At 42.8% G+C, this 17,251-nt stretch overlaps 1 protein-coding gene across 1 annotated transcript in view; it reads left to right on the top strand.

Annotated features, from left to right (window-relative positions):
- The first annotated feature begins 5,358 nt into the window (after positions 1 to 5,358).
- The window catches only part of ABCB11 (ATP binding cassette subfamily B member 11), a 47,524-nt gene continuing 35,631 nt past the window's right edge, over positions 5,359 to 17,251 (top strand). The window contains exons 1-7 of the mRNA XM_056861099.1: positions 5,359 to 5,434; positions 9,246 to 9,267; positions 11,606 to 11,659; positions 12,205 to 12,253; positions 12,629 to 12,870; positions 15,856 to 15,943; positions 16,946 to 17,079. Of these exons, the coding sequence (XP_056717077.1) occupies positions 5,359 to 5,434; positions 9,246 to 9,267; positions 11,606 to 11,659; positions 12,205 to 12,253; positions 12,629 to 12,870; positions 15,856 to 15,943; positions 16,946 to 17,079 (665 nt within the window). The remainder of the gene's footprint in view (positions 5,435 to 9,245; positions 9,268 to 11,605; positions 11,660 to 12,204; positions 12,254 to 12,628; positions 12,871 to 15,855; positions 15,944 to 16,945; positions 17,080 to 17,251) is intronic.

Genomic DNA, 17,251 nt, shown 5'->3' with positions numbered 1-17,251 from the left:
ATTAGTTGTAATAGCAGGAGATCTCCAGCTAGTACCTGGAGGTTGGCAACCCTAGCAAGGCCCTTTCCACTTGGCTGTAGTAATCTCTCAGGCAAGTGAGACTAGTTGACTTTTTGGCAATGGCAAGTGACTCTGACTAGAAGCATCTGACCAAGGAGTGCCTGGGGGAGAGAGGAACAGAGTCAGCCAGTTGGCTAAAGGAAGGTCCTATCTGGGGTCATAACATGGGTGGATTTGGATCGAGTCAAGAAAGCAAGGCAGAGAAAGAATCCAGACTGCTCTCCTCAGCCAAGTGTATAGTCACAGAGAAACATGGTGGAGAAAGTCAGATTGGGGTGTGTGAATAGAAGAAGTGGTGGGGGGCAAATTGTGCCCCTGGTACCTTCTAAAATATAGCTAAGAGGGCCATTACAATGGGGGGGGGGCTGGATTCCCTGTCCCCTATAACTTGAGCACTGAATTTATGTTAACTAAAGCTAGATACCAGACCCTGGAACAATTCTAATGCTCACAAGGTAAAAAGCTACTGGAACAAATCCTGTTTGGTAAAGGATTGCTTTATTGAAGTTCAGAGGGGCTAGGTAATGAGAAAGGAATAAGGGATGTCAGTTTTTAGCTTGCTAACAAACATTCTGTTCTTTGTAGACCAACATACAGACTTTTGAGTTTCAGAAGAGAGCTTACAGACAGGTCGTACAAGTAGAAAAGCTTATTTTGGGGCCAGGGATTATTTTGGGGGGAGGGAAGATGCTGAGGCAGGTGTGAGGGTTCAGGCTGAAACTGACCTCACCCTGTGGACCTTCAGAAGGGTTCAGCTCCAATTAGATCCTCAGCAGAGCGGTTAGCTACAGTGGCTGTCCCCATGCATGCACAACTACTTTTTCTTTTCTTTTTTCTACATCCTTGCATAGTGGTTGAGGTGCTTTATAGGATTGTCAGGTGGGTGGTTATCCACCCACCTACTCAAGAGCGGGGATCGCACGCCTGTGTGGCCGCATGCAATGCGATCACGTCATTTCCAGGTTTGCCCCTGGAAGGCGCCACATTACCACGGCTGCTTTAGCACTTAAACCCCCAAAATAGGGTTGCCAGGTCCCTCTGGGAGGTTTTTGTGGTGGAGCCTGAGGAGGGCTGGGTTTGGGGAGGGGAGGGACTTCAATGCCATAGAGTCCAGTTGCCAAAGCGGCCATTTTCTCCAGGTGAACCGATCTCTATCGGCTGGAGATCAGTTGTAATAGCAGGAGATCTCCAGCTGGTGCCTGGAGGTTGGCAACCCTACCCCAAAATGCCAGCATTTGGGGGGTGTTGAGTGCTAAAGTGGCCGTGGCAATGCAGCGCTTTTGGGGGTAAACCCAGAAGTGACATGATCAAATCATGCGCAGCCGCGCGTGTGCAGTTGCCCCAGCCCCGCCCCTTAAACCATCTTCCAATGGAGAGGGGGGACCTGGCAACTCTATTTACAAATAATATCATCATCATCATCATCATCAAATGGGGACAGGAAGCTCTAAGCATCCCCTGAGGGAGCATAGTGAAAAGCTTTCGTAACTCCCTCTTCAGGTACAAATAAAATAACATAACTATGTGGGAAACAGAGTACTTAGCAATACTTATTGCTAATCCAAAATCAACAGTAATGAAATACCAACTGTAGCTTTTAAGATCCCCAGAACACTTTTTCAAAGTAAATGTTCACTCAAGTAAATAAGGGTGGGGGCAGAACAAATATGTTTCGAGGCAGGGTGAGAAAATTCACGGGCTGCAGTTTATTTGCAATGGTCTTAGGGGAGGGGCTGTGGCTCAGTGACAGAGCATCTACTTGAAATGCAGAAGGTACCAGGTTCAATCCCCAGCATCTCCAGTGAAAAGGACGAAGTAGTAGGTGATGTGAAAGTCCTCTGCCTTGAAGAAACCTTGAAGAGCCACTGCCAGTATGAGCAGACAATACTGACTGTGATGAACCTAGGGCTGCCAGGTCCCTCTAGGGCTGCCAGGTCCCCCCTCTCCTCCGGCGTAGGCTATGGGGTGAGGTTGGGATTGCACGCACATGAGCCGCCTCGCGAGGGGCCTTATACCTCTTAGTTTGAGTGATATAAGCGTTTGAGTGATATAAGGCCCCTCTTGAGGCGGCTCTTCTGGTTGCAAACCGGAGGTGACGTGCGCGCGGTGTGTACACACACATTCACGCTTGCCCGCCGACCCTCAGGTGGTCGGCGGGCAGAGGGGTGAATTGCCGGGGGTTTGCCCGCCACCACCGGGCACCTGGCAACCTAGGTCCCTCTTCACTACCGGTGGGTGGTTTGGGGGGCAGAGCCTGAGGAGAGAGGGGTTTGGGGAGGGGAGGGACTTCAATGGCATAGAGTCCAGTTGCCAAAGCGGCCATTTTCTCCAGGTGAACTGATCTCTACCATCTGGAGGTTAGTTGTAATAGCAGGAGATCTCCAGCTAGTACCTGGAGGTTGGCAACCCTAGATGAACCAATGGTCAGATTCACTATGAGACAGCTTCATATGTTCATGTATCTTGAAATGGAATTAGGTTATGTGGATTTAAATAAATTAGACTGCCTTTGGTTCTAAAAGAAGTCAGGTTGCCCCAAAGTGCACTGGGAGAAAAAAGCAATGGCTCTTTTCCGTTTGAAATTATAAAAGTCGGCAGAGAGTTGTATCTGCCTGTAGAGCTAACTGCCTGGTCCCTTGTAAGAAAAAATGTGATCCTCTTTATATTGACAAAACTTAATTAATTAATGTAAAATACTTCTATGCCATTCTTTCCACCCAAATAGGATCCCCAAGTTAGTGAACATCAAACATTAACCGTTTCAACACTAAAACAGCATTTAAAATAAAGTATATATAAATAAACAACACAATAAAACATAAACACAGACACACATAACATAACTAGGGAGGAGGGCCAAAAACAGTTAGTAGAGAAATGACAAACAACATTAAAAATTCTTCATCCAGTGATACAAGGAGACAGACATTGTAGGCCAGAGACCAAGGGAAAGAGAAGCACTCCCTCAGCACCATGCTCTGAAAGCTACCTTTGAGGCAGGACTGAAACCACTGCAGAACAGTGCCTCCAACCCAGTCCCAACCCTAAAAGATGATCCAGGATACCATGATCAATGGGTTCAAAAACCCCTGAGAGGTCCAGGAGAATTACAGGGTCACACTCCCCTGTCCCATTTCCTGGTGCAGGCCATACACCAGGGTGACAAAGTCCATTTCAGCCCCATTACCAGGCCTGAAATCAAATCCGCGTTGTTCAGGAATCCTTGAAGTTGCCCGGCCACCATTCATTCAATCACCTTACTCAAGAATGGTATGTTTGAGACTGGGTGGTAGTTATTCAACTCTCCTGGGTCCAGAGAAGGTGTCTTTAGAGATAGATGCCCCGCTGCCTGCTTCAAGGCAGGGGCAACCATCCCCACTCTCAGGGAGGCGTTTATTGTCTCCTGGAACCAGTCTGTAGGCATCCTCCCTGCAGATTTAAGGAGCCAGGAGGGGTAAGGGTCATACAAACAGGTGGTAGGTCTCAAACGTCCAAGAATCCTGTCCATACCCTCAGATTGGACACACCACAAGGTATCCCTCACAGACTGGACAAATCGGCACCCTGGCTAATGTAGAGTTCAAGAGAGAACAGATGTGAGTCTTCTCAATAGATCAATATTTATGTGTGGAGCAGAATATTTCCCTAGTCTATCGAAGATGTTGTTTGATTCCACACACAAATATTGATCTACTGATTCAGTTTCATGCCTAATATCTCATATGTAGATGCAAGACTTCAAGAAAGCTTCACATTTCTAGCTTGCAGATTTCAAGAATCCCTCCAATTTCCAGCCTGACTGAAAATGTGCAATGTTTGTTTTTCATTAGAAGACTTCTATGAAACATGAGATAGTTGGAGATTTATAGTTTATAGTACATGCTTGACGTCATTTGTACCTAATCAGAATTTGTAGCTTGTGATAAATTGTTACTTGTAATGTGTTCAAGTTCTTTATTATTACAGTCCACGACCAGTATATAAATAAAGAAAACATTAATGACTTGTAATGTGTAGTACATTTATACTTCTGAGAAAGAGGAAAGCCGAAAATGTATTTGGTGTTCTGGTTTAATTTAGTATGTGACAAACTCCTGTTGGTTGCTCTTGATAAACTAGTTCAGTGATAAATATGTGTCATATTGATAGATCCTTTTATTTCTTATATACATTGGTTTAATGGCTATTTGGAATTGGAGAAACTATTTTTATCTTGTTGTGTTGCTTACTGTTTAATATATTTTATTGTTATTTGTTTACACGTTTTTGGAGTTTGCTCAACCCACCTTGTCAATGGGTACACAGCCTTACCTAATTTTACTTTTAAAGGTTTCTGTGACATGACAGTTTCAATCTAAGTAATGAGATGGGGGGTTTAGAAAAGCAACATTTCTTGTTTGTTTTCAATTCAGCAGTGGATGACATCCCCTTCAGCAAAAATGGAAGTGCCTCAAACTGCGCCCATTGGACCTCCCCAGTTCGGTCTCCCTGAGATTTGCCCTGGCTGAGGTGGATTTTGCAATGTCATTGTTCCCTAGGGTTGCCAACTTCCAGGTAGCAGCTGGAGATCTCCTGCTATTACAACTGATCTCCAGCCGATAGAGATCAGTTCCCCTGGAGAAAATGGCCGCTTTGCCAATTGGACTCTATGGCATTGAAGTCCCTCCCCTCCCCAAACCCCACCTTCCTCGGGCTCCGCCCCCAAAACCTCCTGATGGTGGCAAAGAGGGACCTGGCAATCCTACTGTTCCCTTTCTTGTGCCTCAGCCAGTAAATTTCAGAACTCGTCTGACAAAGATTTTTCTGTGGAGATCAACCAAATCCCAGAAATTTCCGCCAGTCTTCACTAATAAGGCCGTTTATGCATGGGAGGTTTTGCCTTGGATTTGCTGCTCTCTCGATGCACATTTTCCCCATCCAAATTCTGAAAACTCAAAAATAAGCCCCCATGTAGAGTGTTGAGAATTCGGATGGGGAAGATGTGCATCTATAGAGCAGCAAATCCAACGCAAACCTTTCTATGCATAAATGGCCTAACCAGATTTTGCAGGGTTCTCTTCCTGTTTCACCACAACTTTACCTCCTGATCCTTACCTCCTAAGGGGCCAGACAGATAAGTTTGCTTTTATTTGAACTGAGTTCACTGCATTTGTACAGTTAAAATTTGGGCTCTCTCCAATATGCTGGATAATCCACTTGGTTCAATGAATGGAAGAGTGTCTGGGCTGTATAATATTGTCACATACTGGAAAATTCACATTTATTTTTACTTTTCGCAGAAAATTAAAGAAGCAGATCATGCCTGAACCAGTTACTTTGTGCAGCATTAAGAAAATTGGAGAAGACAACTATGCTTTTGAGTCAGATGGATCACGTAAGATACTCTGCATTTTAATCACACTCGGCTTCATAAATATGACAGAGAGAACTTCTTAAATGCACATATCTTTGCCTCATTATAGGCTGATGTTTTGAGAAAGCGTGAGCTTTATTCCAAGCCTAAACCAACAACTCCAGTAAGTGGCTGGAAGAACTTGCTGAAGTTGCCATATAACACGTCGGCACAAAAAAAATTTAGTTTGTGCTTTCTTTCTTTTTTAAAAAAAAAATTATTATTATTTTTCTATACTTAGACAAAGTATTCAACAATCAATATAGGTAAACATCAGAGTATAAATTCTAATAAACAATTGTTGAAAATACATACATATATAGATAAAAAATAAAATATAAAGACTTCCCCTACACCTCCCTCAATCTTGCAATTTATTTGTAATCTCCTTTGTTTAAGATTCTAATCCTAATATTGTTACAAACGTTTATAAGATTTTTTTTGGTTTATTTAACATTACTCATAATCTAAGTATTTACTATTTCATTTATCTATATTCAAATAAAGAAAAATAAAAAAGAAAGAACAGAAATAAAAAGCACTATTTTATAATAAAAAACGGATTAAATAATAAGTATCATTTTAACTTCCTTTGAGAATGAATATCATTATGATTCCTCCATTTCTCCCACATATCTAATAAGTATCAGTTATGTTAATGCCATTAATTATTCTGTTTTTGTCAGAGCCAAGCCATTTAATCAGTCCTTTTTAATTAAATCCTGAGAAAGACTAAACCCCGTCTCTTTATCTTAAATTTCCAGCATCTTCCTCTTTTTCCCAGTAGCTTTAAACGTCAAAGGGCATCCATGGAAGTTGTTAGTGCAATTCCCTCTATGAAAATTGATGGGGGATAGTAAATCTGCAGCATGTTTTCTTCCATCCCTAAGGCGAGAAGAAAAATCCTGGTATTTCCAGCTTTTTGCCCTTTTAAATTCTCCCAGTTGACTTTAAAAAGTTCATCAGGTAACTCATACAAACAAAAGTCAAAGTCTCTTATGTTCATATCCATGGTTGTCAATTGGGTTGGTTCAATTTCTTCTTGCAGATGTATATCCTTTGGTAGTCCTTCATAGCTCTCCATCTCCTTTACAGAATTTAATTCTTCTTTTAATGGTTTGTTGTTTGGGGAGCTTCCTTCTCTTATCTCTGATCTCATTGTCATAATTCGGTCTTTTATATCCTTGAGATCTCCCGAAATTACATCCAGTTTCCGATAGACAAGTTCGTAGATATTGTTTGTCAGAGAGACTAGTCGATCCATGAATTTAGTCTCACTTTCCATGGTTGCTACTTCTGGTAGTTTGTTGAGGTTTAATTTGTAAAATACGGACAAGTATACGTTGTGAGTTGTAAAGTGGTGTTACGGGGACAGGATATAAGGTCGCACGCCTGCCGTTCCTTCCTTTTGCCTAGGAACAAGGGAAGTATTTGCCAGTTACACAGTGGGGCCACACATCCGGTCTCAAATCCCATAGTATTCTCGCGATGGCAGACGATAGCTGATGCTTCCGGATAAAACGTGGCTTGAAAATTTGTTTACTCAGAAAAGCCTCCTCCCGGAAGTGGGGGGGAATCTGCTTGTCCCTCCCCTTTACACTTCTGAGTTTCTGATTGGTGGCTATAACGTCATTCAAAAGGTCCCAGTTGTTATGTCTATCCACTGATCAATTTGATTAAGATCCTGCCGGCTTATCCAATGTTTTTAAATGTCAAAGAGTCATCCAAAACTCAGATGGGGAGATTCGGATTCTATAGATATTTTTTCCACTCCTTCAGAACTTCCAATTCCAGGTAAAACAAAAGAGTTCTTGTTACCTACTCAGATTTTAGAAAAGTAGGTATTCTTGCTTATGTATCGTTGCTTAGATGGTAATAGGTAGGGGAGAGCCGAGCCTAATTCCAGAGGGACGTTCGCGGCAATGGTTTCCCCTCAGGCCAGGCGGGACCTCATCCAGAATTCTGAAAGTCGTCCAATGGCTCTCTCAGCAAAACTGGGGGTCAAACCGCACTTCGTGGGCAGCAGGGGAAATCCTGTTTCCCAATCCACTATTTAGGATTGGGTAGGGGTCAGGATTACACCCCAGATTCGAACGAATCTTGGTTCCCTTGGGAGCCCCCAAGAGACGTGGTGCTCAGCTCAGCGTCCCTAACGGAAGTCCTAGTTTGTGCTTTCTCACAGGAAATGCATAGCAATTTGTTCATGTGCCACTGCAATTAAAAATAAAATAAATTGTGTAATACAAGAATCAGCCATGTCTGAAAAAAGTAACTGTCAGCATTGTTGAATGAATAGGGTTGCCAACCTCCAGATACTAGCTGGAGATCTCCCACAATTATAACTGATCTCCAGGCGACAGAGATCAGTCCACCTGGAGAAAATGGTCACTTTGGCAATTGGACTCTATGGCATTGAAGTCCGTCCCCTCCCCAAACCTCACCCTCCTCTGACTCCATCCAAAAAACCTCCCACTGGTGGCAAAGAGGGACCTGGCAACCCTAGAAATGATAGGGTGCTTCTGCACAGGGAAGGGTTGGTTAGGAAATGCTCCCCGCCACAGCAGCAGCAGCAGCAGCAGCAGCAGCAGCAAGCGGCATTTGAATGGGTAGACCGGCATCCATTTTCCTCGTTTCTTTGCCACTTGCTCTGCTGCACCCCTTTCCTAGCCCTGCTCCTTTCTGCTTGGCCTGTGCATTTGGAGATCTCCTGCTATTACAACAGATCTCCAGGCGACAGAGAAAATGGCCTCTTTGGCAATTGGACTATATGGATTTGAAGTCCCTCCCCTCCCCAAACCCTGCCCTTCTCAGGCCCCGCCCACAAAATATCCAGGTATTTAAGGTATTGGCTAGCATGGTGTAGTGGTTAAGAGCGGTGGTTTGGAGCGGTGGAGTATGATCTGGAGAACCGGGTTTGCTTCCCCACTCCTCCACATGAGTGGCTGAGATAATCTGGTGAACTGGATTTGTCTCCCCAATCCTACACATGAAGCCTGTGGCGTGACCTTGAGCTAGTCACAGCTCTCTTAGAGCTCTCTCAGCCCCACCTACCTCACAGCGTGTCTGTTGTGGGGATGGGAAGGGAAGGTGATTGCAAGCTGGTTTGAGTCTTGAGTGGTAGAGAAAGTCGGCATATAAAAACCAACTCTTCTTCTTTTTCTTGTTCTATCACATACAAAGCCCTTCATGGCCTTGGAGGCTTGTATCTGTGAGACCACCTCTCTCTCTATGCTCTACCTCCCGCCAATGGCGAAGAGGGACCTGGCAACCCTACTAGGCACCCATGCACAGCCTGCTTGGAAGACTCTGTTTATGAATACATGAATATATCTATTAATATAGACCTTAGTGGGAAAAGGACTGAAAGCAGCATAGATGGGCAAGGAGCAGTAGGTTTAAGATACACAGGGAGATCTGAATGACATGCACATATGGGACTGGATCCCATTTACGATTTATTTGTGTGGAATAGGTTTGCCAGGCATGGTCTGGCAACCAGTTGCAGATGGAGGGCAGGGACTTGGCGGGGGGCACTGGCAGTGACATGTTTCATCATAGAGCTTCCTAGAGAGGACTGATGTCACTTTCAGGTTTTCCTGGAAGTGATCATTCGCTGTCAGCTTGATGTCAATTTTTTGTTTATTTTTCTCCCACTGCTGCTCTGGGGAATGATTCTCCAAGTATTGCTTCTACATATGTATGATGTGCATTTACATCTGATTGCACGTAATTGAGAACTGATATATACTTGTTTTTACTGTTAACAAAAGGATGCATTTATATTTCTCAACAGGTAATGGCATCAGCAAGCCAGAGTAAGTAATGTAGACATTCACTGATTTACAGACTCAGTACTTGGCTGTATTTTTGGCAAATGTATTTTGTATTCTGTTAGCACTGATGAGTTTGTGATATTGAAAACCACAGCCATGTACTGCAATTTCCTAAACGATAATGTTATGCAACTGATGTCAGTGAAGCGAACATTCAGAACCCATCACAATAATTAACACAACAAAGAAAGAGAAAAATGCCACAATTTCAACCAACCCTTATTATTATTCAGGCGGCAGCTATTCACAAGCTCATGGTGGTGTTTGATTAACAATTCTATGTGCAGATTTTCCCCACGCTGGTGGCTTTCTCTCCAAAATATGAAATTGACTTTCAGCAAACCAGTTGATGTTGACTGTACGCAGAAAACTATTAAACAGGTTGCAAAGAAAACACACACACTTTTATAACAAAACTCAGGGAAACCAAATATGAGCTATAATATTTAAAACAGCCCACTCAAAGTAGAAAGTTGGCTACTTTACCCAGTAGGCTGTTGATGGGGATAATCTACAAGGTGGAAGCAGAGTTTTGAGGATCTATGCCCCATATGTTGGAAGAGAGAGCAGAGATCACTCATTGAAATTGAGTTCTGTAACATTTTTAATGGTTTGGTTTAAAATTGGCTGTCGCCAAATTTTGATTCAAAGCAAACACTGGAATAGAAATTAGACTTTAAATGGAGTCTCCTGTGGAGTCACCAACTGGGAGAGCATAGCACAGGGAACCTGCCGGCATCTTCAGCTGAGGCCCTCTTGATTCAGACGCCTGTAAGTTGAGACTAGACAGAGGTCGTTTATGCATGGGAGATTTACCTGAGGTTCGTTGCTCGCTGGACCTACGCTTACCTGTTGGGAATTTATGCTCCAGCAGTCTCAAAATCAAGTCCATGCCCCTTTAAATGCTGCTTTGTAATTGGCTTTCTTTGTAGTGGTTACTCTGTGAGAAAATCCGCACCCCCCAAACCCAACTGCTACATAAAAAAGAATTTTAACAACAAAAAACAAAGCAATCTGAAAGGAGGGGTGTGTGGGGAGAAATCCAAGCCTCAGTTTTAAAAAGCCTTTCTTCTGCTCAGAAAGAGCTCCGAGGAAGCAGGAAGTATTTGACTCCCCGCCTCTTTACATGCTGCTTTGTAATTGGCTGTGAGAGAAACCAAGCTTCCGTGTCCCGCACTTTATAGGCAGGATTGCTACCTATTCTACATTTCAAGGGAACTCCCCCTATATCCTTATTGCCGAAATAGGAGAAATGCACTTTTAACTGCAAAAGAAAACTTAAATTTACTACGCTATACGATCAGTTTATTTTCATAAAGTACCTGGTATATCATTTTCATATGCTGTCACAATGTGTTTGTTGTTTTGGATCCCTGCAGATGGCTGTCCTAACGTTACACCTCTTGTCTAGGCCAGGAGGGTTTTCTGTATACTGGGAGTGTGCACCAAGATTCATCTGCACTTGTACATTCCAGGCAAATATCAGGAGTGATGGGCAAGCTCTTGTTCAGAGAAGCCTTTGTATCAACTGATTTTCTTCACAGAATCATAGAATCTTAGAGTTGGAAGGGACCACCAGGGTCATCTAGTCCAACCCCCTACACAATGAAGGAAATTCTTAGTGAGAACCTCTCCCCAAGTTCCTGAGGAATTCTATGACTCCTTGGTACATAGTTGGATTTGAAAACTGCTGCTGTGGAGTACGATTCCAGCTACGTTCCTCTGTTGTAATGTCTTACCTTGGCTCAACTCTGTCCTGTACCCCTTTGTTGGACTTCTTGAAAATGCCCAACAATTCAAAACAATAATTCGGTGAATACCAGTCTGTTACATTTTATCCTGCCCTTCTGTTACATTTTATCCTGCTCACGGTAGGCTATGTGCTTTTCTCTCTGTACATTTTATTCCCCCTACCTTGACTCCCCCACCTCCAAGGTGTCCCAGTGAAGATCTGAACCAGTGCATCTCCAGTTTTGACATTCTAACCACTACACACACCCCTGCATAAAGAGTTTGGCTTGACATACTATAGCTCCAAGATAATACTTAGATTTGATGGATAAACCAAGTGTGACAGACAGTGTGGTGGACTAGGACAGTGTGGTGGACTAGGACCTTGCCAACATCAGTATATCCTTGGACTATCTCTTTGGTCTCATCTAACCTGTATCCTAGGATGAGGACAAAATGGGAAGGGGAAAGCCAAGTTTGCTGCCTTGAGGTCCTTAAAGGGAGGGCAGGTTAAAAATCAAGAGGCAATGCAGTCCACAGAATCAGACACAGTAAGAAAGATCACATAGGAATCTCTTGACTTTTACAGGTATTTCTATAATGAAAAGGAGAGTGCTTCAGTGGATAATGCAAAGGATGACAAGTAAGTCAGTCTTCTTGCTCACTGGTAGGAATGCTGAGATTTATTTGACAGGTGATTCCAAAGATACAAAATTATGATACCTCTGAAGGTACCTCTTTCTAACTAGTGCATCCTTCCAGACCTAGACACTTCATGCTTTGCAAACCCCTTTTCTTGTCCCTAACATACCCCCATTTTTCACTGGACACATCATCCTGCTGGATTAGGGTTGCCAACCTCCAGGTACTAGCTGGAGATCTCGTGCTATTACAACTGATCTCCAGCCGATAGAGATCAGTTCACCTAGAGAAACTGGCCGCTTTGGCAATTGGACTCTATGGCATTGAAGTCCCTTCTCTGCCCAAACCCCGCCCTCCTCAGGCCCTGCCCCAGAAATCTCCAGGTATTTCCCAATTTGGAACTGACAACCCTAGAGAGGAGACCAGGGCTGGTAGTGACTAGATTTAGTCCCATGAAGAAATCCCATCATCAGGGACAACTAGAGATAACCTATCTGAAACAGAAAACGAAACCTTATAATTCCGGGCATTTTGTTTTCTTCAAAGGGCATCAGACAAGAAAAAGGATGCTATTCGAATTGGCTTCTTCCAGCTGGTAATAAAATTATTGGTTTTTAGTATTACTCATACACTGTGTGACAATACAATCCCAGGGAGACTTCATTGGATTTAGAAGTGTTTAACGCTGCTTAGGAGCATAGTGAAAATAATTGCATCGAACCCTTCTGTGAATAACTGCATTGAACCCACTCTGTTCCTGTTACATATATATGTTCACCCATTTTCTGAACTATTGACCTATAGGTGTGTGCTGTTGTAACTCTATATTTACAAGAGTTATATTTACAAGAATTCTGGAGCCCTGTGTTATGTTTTAGGGGGCAGACATAAATAGTCCATTAATGCATCAATAAATAATGCAAAAAATTACTTGTGATCTCTCTGTATCTTCCCCTCCCCCCCCCATTAGTTTAAATTTGCTTCGCTATCCGAGATGATGATGATGGCTTTGGGTAGCATCTGTGCTATTCTTCACGGAGCAGCCCAGCCAGGCATGCTGCTTGTCTTTGGGGCCATGACGGACACATTTATACAATACGACATCGAGAAGCAAGAGCTGGGAGACCCAAACAAAACATGCGTGAATAACACTGTAGTGTGGATCAATGGTTCCTATCTGCAAAATGAAAGCGACACATCGATAAGCTGTGGGTAAGCGTGCGTATCGTTTTGTTTCTTCAGTGTCATTAAGTAGCATTGGCTGCCATCGCTTGCAAGGGAGCCGGCCCAGTTGGACTCTCAAGTCATTCTGTAGTCCTGCTTCCAGTTACTTTTTATTGTTGTACTGAACCAAATGGACATTGGATTTGCAATCTTTTATTTGCCACCAATTTGCCAAAGTGTCCATTTTCTCCAGGTGAACTGATCTATATAGGCTGGAGATCAGTTGTAGTAGCAGGAGATCTCCAGCTAGTACCGGGAGGATTCCACCCGTCAGAACAATTGACACAGCAAAGTATGCGCACAGAGCAGCAGCCAGACTAGCAGCACAATGCGTGATTGTACAGAACAACTAAATTAAATTGACTCAGAGTGTGGAAGAGCAGTCTTATTCCTAAGGAAAAATAAATGCTAACTGGCAAGCTGAAGAAAGTTTGAAACATGTAATCTGGGATTGACCACATGTCCTTGCCATCTCCAGCCCAGGAGGTTCCCTTCCCATATCTTGGACCATATGGGCAACTGCTGATTCGCACTGACTAATTTTCTCCAGCTTGGGAGATGTTTACTTTATAGGACGATGTCCTTGGTTTCATTTCTTAATGGACTTTTATTTTTACTGCATTTGCATGCAGAACTCGTTTCTACTATTTTGTAACGTTTGTATCAATCCTTTAGAACGTTTGTATCAATCTTGAGCTGTAACAATTTTGATGTCACAATACATTTAGGTTTAGTCAGATAGTCAGGCAATAGAATTTTTGTTGTGATTGATTGATTCTGTTTAAGAAAAATATAAAATTGAATACACAGTAAGTGGTTGATGTTATTGAATGAGCCTATGTGCTAACATATTTTTGATAGTACCGGGAGGTTGGCAACCCTACTAATAATAATTATATAATGAAGTGCCATCCCTCATGGTGACCCCTCCAGGGGTTTTCGAGGCAAGAGATGAGCAGAGGTTGTTAGCCATTTCCTGCCTCTGTGTAGCAATAGTCATCTTCCTTGGTGGTTCTTCTATCCAAATACTAACCCTGGCCAACCCTGCTTAGCTTCCAAGCTTTGGAAAGCTGACCCCAGACTTTCCAGAACTGGAGGTGTTGCTACTTTCTCATCTGCTGATAATTGCTTGCTTTCATAGACACATATCTTAATCCTCCTCTGCTCCAATCAGCTTATGCTCAGCTAGCTGTCAGCTTTAGCCAGCAGGGGTCAAAACTGAGATTCCATAGTCTCCCCTCTCTGACTTGCCCTGTCTTGCAGCAAATCCTGATTTTTTGACATTTGGAACTATAGCATGTACTCTCCCCACCACGATGCTTCGAAGTGTATTAAGGATCCCTTTGGTTTCTGAGGTTGCAATTCGTAAATTGGTAATTGCAGAAGACTCTAGTTCAGGGGTTTCAAACATAAGGCCCGAGGGCCGGATTCGGCCCCTTGAGAGCTCTTATGCGGCCCAGGAGTCATCTCAGACAGCCATCCCAACCATTCTCAATCTGGGCCGGCAAGGCTCAGCCCGGCCCAACCGAGTGACATTCATGTCATATCCGGCCCTTGTAACAATTGAGTTCTACACCTCTGCTCTAGTTTAAGGGCTAAAGACAATTGAACTAAATGTCAGGGCGATTTTTATGTACACAGAGCTCACCTAAATTGATTTTTTTTTTGGTTCTCTGAGACCTAATCCAGCTAAAGAGCAATTTAAATCAACAGTAGTGGAGTGGGTCCTTTGATCACAGTAGGTCTCAGTCAGGAATAATTTTATCTGGACTTGAGTCTACGTGAATGCTCCATGTATTACTGCCTGTTTTCTTAACTAGTAGCGTATCATTTGAAAGGGCTCTCTTCTGTTCCTTGGGGTAACTCATCACCTAAGCTCAACAAGGTGTATCGAACCAATAGATACATAGATGAGGAAGAGTAGCTACAGTGTGGAGCCAGCCCACATTTCAAGCCGTCCTTACTCACATTCCAATACTCAGTTTTAACCTTTAGGGGGATTGGGTCTGTCTGTCTTTTAATCCCTGAAGTCATAAGTGCTTAAACAGAATTGAATCACCATCTCATGAAGCTGTGAAACCCTTAACAACATGAGTTTCTGTTAACATCTGAAAACTGCAATTCTTTGCAGATGTTTTTATACAACTTGAAAAGTGCCATGAAGAAAGTTATTATTTTATTGTTATTATTTTCATTTATAGTCTGCCTTTCTCACTGGGACTCAAGGTGGATTACAAGTCCAATAGAACTATTTTAGCATTTTTATCCCACTTTCCCCCCCAGTGGGGACCTAACTGGCTTACAAAATGTGAAAGACAAATATACAATTTAAATCCACAAACAGGACAAAAACAAACTCAAAAAAGTGCTCCACACCACATCCCAGGCTAGTCCTGGATCTGCTGGCCCAGCTCACTTAGGGACTCAGGCTACAAGCAAAGGCCAGTTCGCATCTCTGTCCTATGGAAAATGTGTTGTATCTGATAGTCTCCCAGTTGTGTCCAGATATTACATTTCTGGTGCTCCTATCTTGTACACTGGAAGAATGTGGTACATGCAATCACCATTTTCTGTGTGCTGGGCAATGCACATACCTGCTACGTGAAACCCCGAATTTGTCTGCTCTGCAGCTGGAAAATGCGTGCATTGCCTATTTATGCACAAAATGGTGACCATGCATAGTGCTCTCTCCCAGTACACCAGACCGGAGCACCAGAAACATAATGGCTGAAAAAGGTGCGTATGTTTTCATTAATCCCCTCATCTTGTACTCTTCCATCTCCTCTAAATCCATACCGAAACATTTATGGAGTGAAAGAATAATATGGACATAGGTAAAGATAAGGATAAAGGGTTCCATTTGTTTTTGTGTTAAAAAATCATTGGTTTTCATTCCTGTTCCTAGACACAAGAGGATTCTTGGGAATTGGTAACAATGCTATTTAATGCTCTCTCTCTCTCTTTTTTAAATAGATTGCTGGATATTGAAAAGGAAATGACTTTGTTTGCCAGTTACTATGCAGGAATCGGCTGTGCAGTTCTTTTTCTTGGATATCTCCAAGTCAGTATTCCCTTACCCATATTATTTTCCATTACAGAAAAATAATGTAAATGATTGTTCATACATCATATAATCAGTACCCTAATACAATCCTTAATATGGAACCAGCACTTAACTATTGTTTCCTCACCATATCAGAGCCACTGGGTGGTCTGGGGGAATTAGAGGGACAACATTCCAGGGTTACTCTGGGAGCCCATTTGACTTGCTTTCAAATAATGTCTGGGTTGGATTTTGGTAATGGGTGGGAGACTGTACATTTGGTAATGGGTGGTTCTCTGTACACTGGACTCGTGATATAAACAAAGGTTCTTATGCAGGACAAGATACAACTAACTTGCAACAAGCAGATATAGAAGACCAGTTAGAAATATGGAAAGTCGGTACCATCTTCCTCTGCCTCTTAAATATCTGAGGTGCTACTTCTGCATGAACCTATATAGTAACAGGCTCTTGACTGGTTGAACCTATGAGAACCCTCCATAGAGCACTTGTTCATTCACTCTAGTCCACTTGTCTGTGGACATACAGTGATAACATGTCTCTTTTGGATGATGGAAACTGCAAATGTGGACTCTGCGATACGCTGCAAGTGAATACCACTAGTATAAGATATTTCCTTAGAATCAGAAGCCAGGTTTGTAGAAAGACCTGTCTGGTCTGTCCATGTCCCCAGTCTCCGGATTTATGTCTCCACAGATGGGGCAACACTGAGAATTAAATATATTGATGGGATATAATTCTATAAATGTCCTAGGTATATCTGCCAATGTAGTATAACTGAGGAAGATTCTTTAATCCATTTATAAAACAAGTGCAGAGGTATCATCATGGAAGACATAAAATCAATGGCAGATAGACTGGGAACTGGGATATATGATATTCAGCTGGTTCCACTGTCACTTTCAATTATACCTTTTAGCAGTTGATGGGAAGCTGTCCCCCCCTTTTAATTGTGTTTTTTCCCCACCCTTTCTCCCCCTCCCCACTGTTTTCTTTCAGATTTGCTTATGGGTAACAGCGGCTGCTCGACAGATACAGAAAATCAGAAAAGCCTATTTCAGGAAAGTAATGAGGATGGATATAGGCTGGTTTGATTGTACATCAGTGGGGGAACTCAATACACGAATTTCTGAGTGAGTAATCTGAAATATCAATTCCAGGCAGTGCATGCTGGCATACTTTGGTGGGGGAGAGACATAGCATGAAAAAAACAGTGTGCGTAAGGTAGAAGAAAAAACTACTGTTAACCAGAGGTTTTACCAGAGTTGGACTGGAATTTGACTGTATACAAGGCCAATCAGTCCA

The sequence above is a fragment of the Euleptes europaea genome, chromosome 15 (assembly GCF_029931775.1).
Source record: "Euleptes europaea isolate rEulEur1 chromosome 15, rEulEur1.hap1, whole genome shotgun sequence".
NCBI classification, from domain to species: domain Eukaryota; kingdom Metazoa; phylum Chordata; class Lepidosauria; order Squamata; family Sphaerodactylidae; genus Euleptes; species Euleptes europaea.
Note: the sequence above shows the minus strand (reverse complement) of the source record. Positions and strands in the feature narration are given on the sequence as shown.